The sequence below is a fragment of the Pollachius pollachius genome, assembly GCF_949987615.1.
Source record: "Pollachius pollachius genome assembly, chromosome: 5".
NCBI classification, from domain to species: Eukaryota; Metazoa; Chordata; class Actinopteri; order Gadiformes; family Gadidae; genus Pollachius; species Pollachius pollachius.
This window is the reverse complement of record NC_136938.1, coordinates 18601255-18616592: the sequence shown is the minus strand read 5'-3', so window position 1 is coordinate 18616592 and position 15338 is coordinate 18601255. Positions and strand designations below refer to the sequence as shown.

The 15338-nt window shown below is 42.3% G+C and overlaps 1 protein-coding gene across 1 annotated transcript; it reads right to left on the bottom strand.

Annotated features, from left to right (window-relative positions):
- Positions 1-8972: 8972 nt before the first annotated feature.
- Positions 8973-15096, bottom strand: btbd10b (BTB (POZ) domain containing 10b). The gene is made up of 8 exons (XM_079737345.1): positions 14956-15096; positions 13057-13260; positions 12081-12399; positions 11630-11732; positions 11375-11495; positions 10794-10991; positions 10552-10662; positions 8973-9845 (listed from the first exon to the last, which is right to left on the bottom strand). Exons 2-8 carry the CDS (start codon positions 13223-13225, stop codon positions 9514-9516), a joined length of 1353 nt encoding a protein of 450 aa, XP_079593471.1. The 5' UTR covers positions 13226-13260; positions 14956-15096; the 3' UTR covers positions 8973-9513.
- Positions 15097-15338: the final 242 nt, after the last annotated feature.

Here is a 15338-nt window from a genome sequence, read left to right as displayed (position 1 = left end):
TTGCTGACATTCATTTTTCTTTTGTAAAATCCAAGGCCTTGGATATTGACATAGTGAACTTCTAGTGAGTAGCCTATTTCCACACTATATTTGGGTAATTACATTTTATTTTGAACATCTGTAGACTATTTCTCAATGTATTAAGATTATTGCCATTTGCCTTGTATGCTACTTTCAATGGCCAGTGACCCACAGTCAGGCGAGATGAATTTATCAAACCATATATGCATTCTTCTTTCAACACATACTAATCAACAATATAAGTCTTTTACCTGTGATCTTCCCAAACATAACATGGAATGAATGCTGTTCATTTTTATCGCCAGCATCGACCTAACGCTTTCAACACCAGAACATCCTCACTGATCATTTGCACAGTTTGCTACATTAAAGAGGATGTCCTATTCCAGTGCCTTTGGTACACGGTTGACAATGACATAACCCCAAAACAATGTTGACATCTGAGGCTTTCAAACATGTGCAAAATCTTTTATTCTTTGTTATACTTTTTTTAAGAATGCATATAATGTACATAAGTAGTACATGTTTTGTTCTGTTTGCTTTTGCTTTGGGTCGTACCAGTTATAGAAAACTTGAAAGTAACTCATTGTGCTTTTTATAATAGTATCAGCGCGACACCTTTCTCACATGGTTTACTATCCCTGCCTCCTATGAGAACGTAACAGGAGTATAATGAATGGATTAATACCACAGGAAGGCCCAAAGCTGAGTATAGGATTTTGATATCAACTTACATAACCAGCTATGTCATTTCTTTTGAGGCATGATAATATGTCAATAACAATAAAAGTGTGAAAAAAGGCCTTTGTTCCCAGTGTACCATATTACAAAGTTATATTACATATTACAAAGTACCTTATGCTTTAGAATTATAATATTCCTGGATAGCAGGGCCGTTTCTAGTCAAACAATACAGACAACTGCCTAGCGCCCCAAGCCACCTGTTTGCAGCAGGTCAATTTTCTATCAGCTTTTTTATAAGATTCAAATTGTGTGAAAGTGTGCAAAAATATAACCTTATAATACAATTGTTACATTATCCTTCCAACTGCAGCTGCACACTTAAAGGGACAAAATAAAAGTCGATTTCTTGTCTTTAATTTGTACATTTTATGTCCATTATATCCAGTGAGGTCACTCCAAATGGCTTTTTTTTTTATAACGTATTAATGATTATAGCCAGGGCTGCCCCCAACTAAAGATTATTTTAGTCGACTCCAAGCTGATAGTGGACTCATCGTCATACTTTTAATCTAATCATTTCAGTTTATTTTATTTGGCACCAGAATATGGTTTGAATTCCAGACCATAAGTCCTAACCATATTATGAGTTCAATTCTTAAGAAATCCATTAGTGGGTGAAATGCGCTGTGAAAATATTAATTAAGAGTTGACTTTCTCTGTAGTAGAGAGGGAGGGGACATTATTTTGGTCGGTTAGTTTCAAAATCCCGCTCTCTTCCACTCACTCTAAAACTCTCAAATCGTACCTACAGTACCGATAATGAGCATGAAAGGGTGCAGACATATTTCGCAAAGATAGCCACACACCACACTATCCTGTCCCAATACTAGTGTGAGCTTCTTCCTCCAGACATGAAGAAATTCAATGTAAACTAAACATACATTTATGAAATCAGAATTAAGAATAATTGTTCATCTAGTGTGAATTCTAAAGTTACAGCAGAAGCATTCCTTTTGCAAAGTCACTGCTCGCAGCTGGTTATATGAATACACTTGATGTGCTGATTATTTTGCAATCATGCTCCAGCCAACTTATTGTTGTGAAATCATTAATATAAACAAATAATTGAGTGGTATTTACTCTTACAAATGCATAGAAGCGCATATAAAGTTGCGCTCAAAACTTACGCTGGCAGTAGGACAACATTGCACATTGCATGACAAGGAAATAAAGGGAATATCTATCTATATTTAGTAATTAAGATGGACCAAGCATCCCTTGGTGAATCACTGGTGCATAACTGGTGCATCACTGGTGCATCGATGGTGCATCTCTGGTGCATCAGTGGTCCATCTCTTGGCTGCTTTCCCTCTTTGACAGGACATCATCACTGGTGCATCAGTAGTACACTGCTGGGAAGATGTCCCTAGATGATGGTACATCACTCCTTGTGTATTGCTGGGTGGTTTTCCCTTAATAGCAGGGTATCATCACTGGGTGGATGTTCCTTTGTGGCAGAACATCATAGCTGGTATATTTCTGAGTGGACGTCACTTTTATTACAGGCCATTCCTGCTGGTGCACGAGAATTTACCCTTTATGAAAGTCCATTATCACCAGTGCATTGCTGGGGTGAAGGCCCTTTATGGCAGGACATCCTAGCTGGTACATGGTTAGGGTATTTCCCTTTATCACTAGCTTCATCGCTGGTACATTGCTCGGATGATGCCCCTTAATGACCTGCATCCTCGCTGGTACATTGCTCAGGTGATGCCCCTTAATGACCTGCATCATCGCTGGTACATTGCTCAGGTGATGCCCCTTAATGACCTGCATCATCGCTGGTACATTGCTCGGATGATGCCCCTTAATGACCTGCATCCTCGCTGGTACATTGCTCAGGTGATGCCCCTTAATGACCTGCATCCTCGCTGGTACATTGCTCGGGTGATGCCCCTTAATGACCTGCATCATCGCTGGTACATTGCTCAGGTGATGCCCCTTAATGACCTGCATCATCGCTGGTACATTGCTCGGGTGATGCCCCTTAATGACCTGCATCCTCGCTGGTACATTGCTCGGGTGATGCCCCTTAATGACTAGCTTCATCATTGGTGCACCACTAGGCTGATGTCCCTTCATGACAAGCATCATCGCTGGGCCATCGCTTGGCAGACATCCCTTTACTTCTGACAGAGTTGGCTGGACGTCTGCTTCTGGTGTCAGAGCTTGTGTATTGTTCGAGATATCCTCTGGTGTTGCCATCTCGGAGAAATTACTGCACATTCATTCCCACAAGCACGCACGCACGCACACACACACACACACACACACACACACACTCATGCACGCACGTAAGCACACACACACACACACACACACACACACACACACACACACACACACACACACACACACACAAACACACAAACACACACACACACACTCATGCACGCACGTACACACACACACACTCACACACACACACAAATGTGTGTGTTTTGTGTTTTGAAATTATTATTGTATTATTGTTCTGCAAAAGTAGTGGGCTCCGCTGGAAAGACAGCTTGTTAAATATCCAGTTGGAGGAAGATGGTACAACTCAACACCAACCTGTTTCCACTGACGTTAGGCTCTTCGATCTCCACTATGCTTCTCAGACACAGATATGTGGCCCGTCTCTGTAAAGATTGACATTGCAGAGATATTCTAGTTTTATTCAGAATATTTTTTGGTTTGTTTTTTCCTTCTCTTCCACTCCCTGACACTCTCGCTCTCTCCACAAATCGCAAACCACCCCTATAATGAGCAGGTAAGCATGCAGACATATTTCTCAAAGATGGAGCAACTTCTCTGGCCGGCCCCCATAACTTTGATAGCTTTTTCCTCTGGAAAAATGTAAAGTAAAGTAAAAATCCAAGAAAATTTAAAATTCGATTGGTATTTTACTTCCACCTCTTACAAAAAGTTGCTTTCAAACTTTTACTTTAGTTGTGTCGATTGTTTGGAGTTGGATCCCTCTTCCCTGGATGGGGTCATATTAGAAAAACGACACTATAGTTGCACTGCTCAGGGTAGACGGGCCGGAGGAGTGGAGCAGGATCAAGGCCCCTTTTTCTGGGAGGCTAGTCGGTCCTACATGGAGGGGCACCCAAAATCTCACTCAACAAGTAAAAGCCTACAACTTCACAGCTGCATTACCACCAACCTATCCATGTGTGCTCACACACCCAGATATCTGCATCGCTATAGTAACCACACACACATGCTTGTAACAGTACCGCACACAACAATAAGTGTCTTACAACCACATTGTTGACAGTAAGAATCATTGTTGCAGTAAAAGTAGGTACACAGTGAAACAAAAGAACTTGCGACAAATAAGCTAATGCCTATGGAGATTTCTCTGTAACCATTATAGTCTTCGGCTAACAATGTAGACTATAGCCTATTTAGGTTTAAGCCTATTATAATTGGTCTTCGAGCCTATCCTTTTATGATATCTACAACTTAAAACACTCACACCAATACACACAACCACACACACACACACACACACACACAGACACACACACACACACACACACACACACACACACACACACTCCCCAGGTTTTCTCGGTTCCTTTATAGCGTACTCATCGGCCCTATGTTCAAGCAACACAGAGAAAATGTCAACCACAAAGTTTAGTTTAAAGTTGCTGATGCACAACGGAGCTACTTGGTCTGTAACAGAGCCCACGCCCCTGAACGCTGTGAGAGCACTCACTCACATCCCTTCAGTCTTCTTACGAAGAACGAAGCCTCTCCCCAATATGTTTCCACAACTAAACTAATCACAACAATACCCCCAAAATAGCATAAAACAATACAATAACAGCAAAAAAAAGGCAGAAGGGAAACTAATGCAGATGAGATCTAGCCACATGTATAGAGGCAACAATCAGTGTATTGTAAATGCAAAGGGGGTTCCAAAAACTTTGTTCAAGGTTCTTGGAAATTAGTTTTCCCTGGAGGTATTTCATGAACTGTAAATAATTTATCTCCATTAGATATACTACAGTTCAGCATCAGCACTGAGCCATCTGCTCAGAAAGCACTAGGTGTGCTTGTTTCAGATCGGATACAAGCACTGTCGTTTTGCCGTCAAACTCATTGTACCGGTCACAGGTGTTTTACCCTCGACCTTTGACCTCGAGTACATTCAGATTTATAAATCCTACAAATCAATGCCGGATTAATGTGTTTAGATCGTTCATTTTAACATGACTTTTAATCAAATGTAAAAGGTAAGACTTTGTGCAGCAAAAAATGTTGATTCAAAGAGGAACAGTTATGCAATATGTGGATCAGGTTGCACCGTGATGTAAAATCAGGGGTTTCCATGAAATGCACCTAGACCCAATGAGTCTTGTGTGACCACACCTGCAGTAAAAGAAAAGGAAAGCCATAAGGATTTGCAGCTGAGCTCAGCTATCTATTGCAACAGCACAGATTTCATAGGTGTGCCTCTGTGTATCGGTTACAGGAGATAAAATACAATTAAATGTCTGGATGGGTTTCCGAGGCGACATAATTGTCCTCCACACTATAAATTGAATAGCTTCTGCCCAAGGCAAAGCTCATAAGATCTTGATTGTTAACAATTGCTCTGGTGCTGCTTTTTATTAGTACATGGGAAGGAACGGTTTCAAACACAAAGGCTATAGATCGTATGGCAGAATTTTAGTGGCTCAGAATTTCCACATCCTCAGCATAACCTAAAAAAAGTGTAGCAATTGCATAAATCAATCAAAACATAGATCAATCACAAACATACATTTCAAACTGCTCTGATTATTTTTAACAAGACAAAAAGAACGTCAACATTAATCTTCCTGTCTAACCTAGAGGTTGCTTCATTTTCTAGAAAATAAGGATATTATTCCTCTTCAGTAGTTGATTGACCATGGGCCCCAACCATGGATGTGGCCCCAACCTGCATATGGGAGGATTTTGCCTTCAGGGCAGCTGCCAGATAGGTTTAAGGAAACCAGTGATGAATGAGTCAAACACAAGGCTGACACCCAGGAGGCCAGGGTTTGTGTCCTGTATGTTGCTTTAGACTCTTGTTTTCTGTTTTCAGTCGTAGTTTGGTTATTTATTGGCAACACAGCTACTTGGTTAGGTTTAGGGTTGGTTAGGCAACAAAACTACTTTCTTAAGTTTAGGCAACACAACTACTTGGTTAGGTTTAGGTGGAAAGCTGAGTCTGACGGAAAGTTTTCTGGCAGAAAGGCCTTTGTTGCAGAAAGCTCTGAAGGCAAATTTATCCTGTGTGCCACCAAAAAGACTCACTCTATAATTCTTCTATATGTTCAATAGTTTTGTCCCATTTGTACACTGTTTATGCAAATGAAACCAATAATAGAACACTACAAAAAGGGCAGGATGTGTGCCAAACAACTGACTCAGTACAAGCATGATGTAGTGAGTTATGGTATTTAGTCTTACATTGTTGTTTGTTGTTTTGGCGAGTATTTAATCAGATTAACTGGAATTCCAAGTGGATTCAATCCAAAAACCAACCACAAAAGCAATCACTGACTAGTCATCTCACAAGGCAGAGGGTTCAGTTGAGACATGATGGTTCTGTCATCACTTTAACACTGCTTTGTATATGCCTCCATTCTGTGAGTTATTCATGACCTCTTTGAATGGCTCAATCATACCAGAAGTATATTCATAGATCTGCTGAAGAATCTCAAGGCGCTACAAGGCTCCCTTTGTCATGTTTGCAGGCTAGGTCTAACTGAATGTATTGTTGCATAAAAAATGAAGTCTTAAAAGCCTTATTGCAATGTTAGAAATAGCCATGCAGGTTAAAATCTGAATAAATTTGAACTGACAGAATTTCCAAATGTTGCACCCAAAAAAATAACAAGACACTGTCTGGAGCACGTTATTGCTTTTGTTGGAAAAAAAAAAAGCAGATTGTTGACACTTGATAGTTATACTGTCTACCTATATTGCCCCCACACCCACCAGTAGGTTTTAGCATAGTAGAATAATGCTATTTTTACTATAATATTAGAGGGATGAGAGAGAAAATTTAGACATACCTTTAATTAGATGTTCATTCCTTCTCAGTGTGTGGTAAAATGATACTAATTTTCATTGAAAATGGCAGATGGGGAGGGATAGATTACTTATTATTATTACTAATTTAATAAGTACATACTAGAAAATGCCACCAGCTGTCATTATAGCAATGATTATAACGAAACTAAAAGCTAAATTGATTATTTTGAATCTTAATAAAATAATTTGGGCTGGCTAGCCCCTTAATATGTAATGTTTTTACTGAATATAGTATATGGAATTTAGTATGTCTTCTATTCAATGAGATTGAGAAATGTTTGTTGTGATTTACTGCCAGCTTGTGGCAGGAAGAGGTTGAGGAAAGCAATGGCTGCTTTTTTCAGCCAATTTTTTCCCTATTATCAAAAGCAACCATTTCTACATTGTACAAATTTTGGTTTATGAAATATTACAATATTACATACTGCTTTTATTGTAGTATGAATTTATACTCTATGAATGAATTTGTCTTTCTGACTGTAGATCTTTTCGTAAATCTAGTCATGTGCTCATGACTAGATTTAATTTCACAACCTTAATATGTTCAGATCAGAGTTGGAAGAATAGTCACAATTAATTAGTATCTTGGGCTCAGTCTTCAGTCACAAGGCCATAAATCAAAAATTCTTATCTCAAATAGTGAGGGAAAATAAAGTTTTCCTGTCACCCAAAATGCTATACCACACCCAGGAATGCATCCTTGAATTATTTAAATTGCAAATGGGACGCAAACTGCATTATCTGCCAGCAAGGTCACTGCTCTACACATTCCTCCTGTAAGACCATCACAGCCTTGTGTATCACTGTTATACGTTTAAGATTGCCGCCGTGTCCAGTTCTCCAGAATGTTAGATTGCCCTTTATTGATGCCTCCGGGGATATCGGGAATCTGTTGGCTGACCTGCATCATCTGGCCTTCGCAAAGTCAAGGAGCGACTGTCCTGAGAGATTGCCACCGGAGTGCCTCGTGAGAGGAGGGGAGGAGCCCACGCGAGCGCATTATTTACACCCGTACGAGTCAAGACGGCAAGATCGTGTGACTAGGAACTAACAAACACGCACCACACCATATTCTCGTATACAGTTAGGTAAATCCATGACATTTTAATACAGTTAAAATGTAATGAAACCCTAAGCAGACAGAAACATGACAATTACATTATGTAAGACAATCCTTTCTCCCAGATATTGGGAGTTAATTCCTATAGAATTCACTTTAAAATACTGGTCAAGTACAACACAGGGAAAGTGATTACAATGTTTTTATTTAACGACTTATTTGTCAATGAATTCAAGCTTTGAATAAAATGTTGGTTTTTTACCACTAACAGCCTGCATCCTTGCTGTATCTGTTGGCTATGGGAAGAGCATCGCGTTGCATAATCAAACTCAGCCAATCCATACCTACTCCATCACTAGATATGTAAGACACCTTTGGTGTGTTGAACTGGAAATAATGACTGAGAGGTGAACGCAATATATGTACTCCATATCCAGCAACCACAAGCTGGCACTGTTCCCCAAAGCACATTCACTAGTAGTTAGGCCTTCCAGGATGAGGTAAAAAATTATAATAATAATACAATTATAATGAAAACCATAACAAACCCAGGGAAATAAGATCATAAAAACCGAACTGGGTGCATCACAACCCCCCCCCTTCGAAAAAAAGTATCAAACACTGTTAAGTACTAAAATCACCATTATATTAATAACCATTTTCTGAGCTCACTTCAAAACTGAAAATAAATTCCTTTGGTCAAGTAAAAAAACAAAACAAAACAAACAAAACCAGAACTCCTCCTTTCACCAGTCTCATCTCCCTCTCATCCTTCAAGGGATTCTCTTGTTTACAGTCCAACGGGTTCTTGAGGCTCTAAGGCTGCTGAGGAGGCGTCAAGGCAATATGGTTATGGTGCCCCTGGCCCTCCATGTTGCAGCATGCTGGGGCAGAGGAGAGGAATTTGGGGGAGGGGGGGGGGAGAGAGGCGTTGGACAGAGAGACAGACATGGGGATAGGGAGAGGGACACGGGGATAGGGAGAGAAACACAGGGATAAGGAGAGGGACACGGGGATAGGGAGAGGGACACGGGGATAGGGAGAGAGACACAGGGATAGGGAGAGAGACATAGGGATAAGGAGAGGGAGAGAGGTATAGGGAGAGAGGTATAGGGAGAGAGGTATAGGGAGAGGGAGAGAGGTATAGGGAGAGAGGTATAGGGAGAGGGAGAGAGGTATAGAGGTATAGGGAGAGAGGTATAGGGAGAGAGGTATAGGGAGAGGGGGAGAGGTATAGGGAGAGGTACAGGGAGAGGGAGAGAGGTATAGGGAGAGAGGTATAGGGAGAGAGGTACAGGGAGAGGGAGAGAGGTATAGGGAGAGAGGTACAGGGAGAGGGAGAGAGGTACAGGGAGAGGGAGAGAGGTATAGGGAGAGAGGTACAGGGAGAGGGAGAGAGGTATAGGGAGAGAGGTACAGGGAGAGGGAGAGAGGTATAGGGAGAGAGGTATAGGGAGAGAGGTATAGGGAGAGGGAGAGAGGTATAGGGAGAGAGGTATAGGGAGAGAGGTATAGGGAGAAGGACACAGGGAGAGAGGTATAGGGAGAGAGGTATAGGGAGAGGGACACAGGGAATAGAGGTATAGGGAGAGGGACACAGGGACAGGCAGAGGGCTTGGCTCCTCTCCTCAGAGTGCCGGTGAAGGGGCGTCGGGGTCGGGCTCGTTGTTGTAGTTGTGGCTGTAGTGGTTCCCGCTGGGTGGCTGGTTGGGCAGGTTGTCCAGCTCGTCCACTTGGGGCCCCGGGTGCAGCACCACCATCTGGTCCTGCGGGAAGTCGGCCGCCGCCGCCGCCAGGTTGGTGATGGACTTGGACTTGACGCACTGGAAGTCCACATGGCGGCTCTTGCCCTCCTCCTTCTCCCAGGACATGCGGATGAAGGGCCTCTGGACGTAGTTGTAGATCACCTCCGGGCGGCCCCCCGGACGCTTCTTCACCTTCTCCTTGTAGGTGGGGTAGCCTGAGAACAGCAAAAAACTAGAGGTCATTACCGGCTCAATAACATACCCTACTGCTGCTTAGGAAGATCTGCCAATCCTACTCCTATTAGGGGCTGGCCCCCAAATACGAATTTGAATATTCCTTAGGTTTTGTGAACAAATATTAAAAAATTCTGTGAGAAGAAAAAGTATTATAAAAACAAGGTCATTCAGAGTGCACATCTTTCCCTGCCTGCCAAAATAACCCCTGAAGCATTCATATACTGAATTGCGATTCGGATACCTACCTAAAGAACGAATATCGGAATATTCGGGGTCAGCACTTTTTCAACTATATACACTTTTGCACTTAAGGAACTGAATGTCAAAGAAAGTAATACAAAGCCAGCCGGATGCAGTCCGGTAAGAAACTGTTAACCATTCACTCTTTGCCATGGTCTTGGCTGACCCACTAGACTGCATTAAAGCTTGCTAGGAAGGTAACCAATAACCAGCTTCATCAGTTGCGCAGTCTTTGGTATAAAAATGGTTTGAGATACTGTAGGCCAACCAAAAAAATGCATAATTAACTTTTGGAAAATATTCTCTTTTAACTACTGTAAAGTTGTCAGAAAACGAAAAAATAATTTCTAAATGTGTAATCAGCAATTTTCAATAGGAGAGGATGTTTACAACAACACTCAGTAGTGCTTTATGATGCCAAGAGGAAAACGTAGATCAACGTACCTTCAATACCCAATCGGATTTTCTTCAAGCCCCGATCCTTCAACACTGATTTGGCAACATCTCTGTTCTCGATATACTTAAAAAACCTGTACAGTTTTGTACTGTAAATGACTGAAAAAAACAAAAACAAATTGAAGGTTACAGTAAAACAGCATTGATAAAAAAGGTCTTCCGAACTTTTAATTATTACATTATATAAAGATAGGATTGATCATAATTGACCAACTGGGCTATACACTCACTTTGTGAATACTCCTCTCCCATTTGTGGCGGGTACTCTTCATCCCAGTCCACCACGTCATCATCGGTCAGCACCACGATGTGGCATTCTCTCTCGCCACTCTGGGCGCTGGCCACCATTAGGGGCAGAACCATCTCCTCCAGGTAGAACTCAAACTGGCCCCGCGCGCCGTCATTGGACAGCTCGTGCATCAACGCACCTGCCAATGGAGAAGGGGGCCAGCAGGAATCAATAATCAGGCGCACACTGTGTTACTCAAAACATACTCAAAAACAGGGAAACAAACGTGTTGCGTTTCCCTGCACATAGGACTGGTAACATGAGCACAGCTATAGTTGATTGGGATCCAACTATTTGGTTGCAATTTGATCTGTTGAGTGAGTTTTTTGGTTGTGTCTGAGATTGGAATCATTTGTTACATAGATTGTTTTCGTGCAGCTATACAGACATGATAAATATTGTATTATATATAATATGGATTTACCTCTTTATTTTATGAAAAGTCGGCGGTCGTGTTCAAAACTAAATGCCAGGTTGTCAAGCGGCAAGTGGGGATAAACCCCACCATGAAAGCATACTCACTGAGGTCTCTGCACTTGATGGTGCCGTAGTCAAAAGATATGCACAGATAGTCACACGCCTCGCGCAGCTCAGGGATGGAGATTCCATCAGGGCACCGGATGATCCCGGATTTGTAGTAATCCTGCCAATCATACAATTCACAGAAAATGGTTCAGAATGTGCAATGACATGTCACTTCAAACGCAAGTGCAGTAAGGCGATCCGAGGGACCAGTTCATGTGGAAGACAGTGAGAATACCCAGCGGAAGGACTTACCAAGATGGCCCGGAACACCGTTGAGCTAATCCCCTCGGCAACCTCGTATTCCCCCTTTTCATTGGGTCTCGTGAAGTTATGTTCCCTTCCAGAGCCAAACATCCTGGAAGAAGCAGGTTTTGAGTTTATTGTTGCTATTATTTTCCACTCTCTTTTGTATAGAATTAACAATTACCACTACTGGACTCGTGTTCTCTCATAGGTAATTAGTGGTGAAACTATTCAAAATCCGCTGGCAAAAAGGGGATTAACGATGGATAACTGAACGGGGAAAAAAACAACTAGCCAGCTATGCAATGTAACATCAGCTATGTAATACGACACAAAAATATCTCAATCAAAACCTCTCAGCTAACCGCAGAGTGCAAACCCGCAGAATGTTGACTCCCTCTACGTTTTCACGCCCCGATGGTCGACAGTGACATGCTCGAGTTCCACGGCGTCGCCTCACCTGCCCAGCATAGTGTTTGGCTGCGCGATGAAGATGGTGGGGTCCACCACGAAGCGCGTGTTGTCCACGATGAGCGTAACCCTCTCGTTCCCCCTGACGCCGCGGGCGCCCAGGCCGGCGGAGACGGCGGCGGCGGCCTCCTTGGCGTTCTCGTAGACGTACACCATCTCGCCCACGCCCAGGCTCTTGAAGGCCCCCTCGGTGCTGGACAGGCTGCTGTTGCGGCTGCTCAGCAGCCCGCTGCTGCTGGAGCCGCTGGGAGACACCCTCTGGGGCCGCGGGCTGCCGGGCCGGGAGGACGAAGGGCCGGGCTCGCGCTCTGGGGAGACAAGACGGGTGGGACTGCCGATGACTCGTCCGAGGCCTTTTATAGACACACTGTGGAGCGGTGTTTTCCAAACTCTTTGTCGTTTGATGTACTCACACGTGGCCCCGCCTCCAGTACGACTCACGTACCCCCTTCACAAATAATGTTCTAACGTGTGTTGAGTGAGTGTTGTTCTTGGTTTAGGGCTTGTACATCGTGACGTCAAAGTAATCCCATAATGCATCCTAATTTACAAGGCCGGTTATCATTTCACATCATTGTTAATATTGTAGCGGCCTGGGGTGGTTGAATTCGAAGAAGTTGAGACGTATTCTATTTCTGGTCTTGAAGGGGAAACGTCATCTTGTATTAGGAGCTCTGCTTCATGTACGGGTTTTAACACTTCTCTTGGCACAATCTTTTTTGCAGACAGCAATATTTTAACAACATGAGTATACTAATCACTCAATATTACAACATAGCCAAAAGTGACGTTTCCCCTTTAACCTTTACCTTATTGATCAGACACCAACAACATTTATGTATCAACAAAAATGCATCACATTAATATAGCTTACATACTCATTTTTGTTTCGTAGGTATAACCAAGCAAAATCTCGATATTTAAAAGCACCCCTGGTTGGAAAACAGATTCATTTGCGTCCTCACCACTGTTGTGTTGTCGCGTGGGGGAGGTGACGTTGCGGATGCAGGGAGTCAGCTGGCTCTCCCTCTCGTGCGAGGAGTCGCGGGAGCGGTCGCTGGAGCGCCGCTGGTCCCGTGAGCGCTCAGAGCCACGTGAACGCTCCGAGCCGCCGCTGGCTCCATGAGAGTTCATTGTCTGCTGATCAGCCTCCTGTCAATTGCACGTGCCTGTGTAGGTTGAGAAACACTGACCTTACTACTGCGCATGCCACATCTTCACACACACACACACCATCATTCATTCCCTGGGTTGAAGAAACTACTTGATGGCCAACAACAATTAAGACTGCATACAAGAATGAGACTGTGCTTTAATAGGCCCTATTAACCAACATTAATGCCCCATAACATCTTATCATTCATTTTATAAATGTAATTTAATATGGTTCACAATCATCAACAGCGCTCTTTATACCAATCAGTAACTGCACTCAGGTTCGCTGCCAATAACAATACGTTGGCCTTTTTAATGACTTGATTTAATAGCCGTTTTAATTAGATATGGAATATTAACCATGTTTGCATGCAGCTCAGGCTGCCACTGAACGATTGCTCTCTGCTGAGCACACACGGCGGTGCTCAGCTGTTCTGGTCACTCTGGAGACACATTGTGTTAATGTCAATCAATTCAGTCTGTTTCCCTGCAGTAAAGAAACCATGATACGCCAGATATATTAACTCATGCCTCAAGGAGTTTGAGCCAACGGCTGCTAACGTGAACGGCTTGCTCACTCAATAAGCGGATCGGTAACGTTTAGGAGAAGAGCAAAAAAGACCCAATCAATCACTGTCATCACGTCTCTTGACGGACGATGATTAATTTCAAATGATTATTTAGATTTAAACTTCTAAACCTCGACAACCTCTAACTAATTGGCACCCTTTTCCATTAGAGCCGACGGCAAATATGTAAATTGCTAAAAATCCCACATTGGAGCATCATTTAACATAGGATTTTGTTATAAAAACATTGCATTAAGCACTTCAAATGGTTCTATAGTCAATGTTTTTCCAACCTAGTTGACCTCTTCGATGTTAATGTGATAAATTCTCACTGATTTCTAGGCATGTTCTATTTTTTGTTAGGTCGACTAAACGTCAATTAGTTGTAATGAACATGGACTATGGTCTTGAAGTAACAGAATAGAATGGTATCATGAAAATTAAGCTCACATTTCACAAACTACGCCTGCTAGCAGGCTTTATATTCGAATAAAAATAGACAGATATTGTCCGGCCTTGTAATCAAAGGGCTGTAGTGTCTATTAGTTTCCGAATCATTCAAACAACAACGTATGCAACCCCTACATTTGGATACATAGAACCCGGTTTTGGACAGATGCAGGACAAAACTGGAAAGTAATGGAGGCTGGCAGGGCACCATCAAAATAGTGAAAACTGATAAAAGGTAGGATAACATAACGCTAAGCAAATTAATATCCTATGATAATATGGCCGGAACGTCAGGATTTGCAAATGGATTTTACTATAAAAATGTTGACTGTTCTCAGACCAGGATTCTAAAAGATTAGCCCCAGGTTTAAGGTTAACGGGCAAAGGTTTGTTCCAACAGTGAAAAATAAAGTCACAAATCTCCTCACTTACAGTAACTAGTGAGCAATTCCGGGATATAAACAACAATATACTGAAATTACATCTTCTTTTAATATGTTGTGAGATGTGTATGTGTATCATAAGATGACCACGGAAGAAACTAAGTCTATGATTCCCAAAGATCACCAAATACAAAAATGGAAAGCTACAGGCTTCTTAACATAGGAAGGGTGAATAAGGATAATGTATACGCTGGTTATACCAAAGGGGACCGGATGTCAGAGATGAGGTGCGGAGGCAGGTGTTTACCCTCGGACTTCTGCAGAGCTAGCGAGGTCCACTATTGTTCTGTATTCCCAGTTTTCAGTGTCACTGGAGTTACTGTCATATGACTGTGAACGAGCTGCCATCACCCAGACACAGGGGAGGATCTGGATCTTTCAATTGTCATCATAATCTTCTGTGAATACAAAAAAAACAATGCCTAATTGATTGTAGTGAATTATATATGCTTTGTATCACTCTATGATAGTTCACCCAACATACCAACGTTAATGATATGGAACACAACATTGGTTAACCCTGATTATTCATACTACCAGTACCAGGGTAAAGTAACCTTCATTCCCTCTATGTTGTTTGATGTCATTTTACGCCTATAATCCAAGCATTAGCTAAGTTAAGGCTAGCAT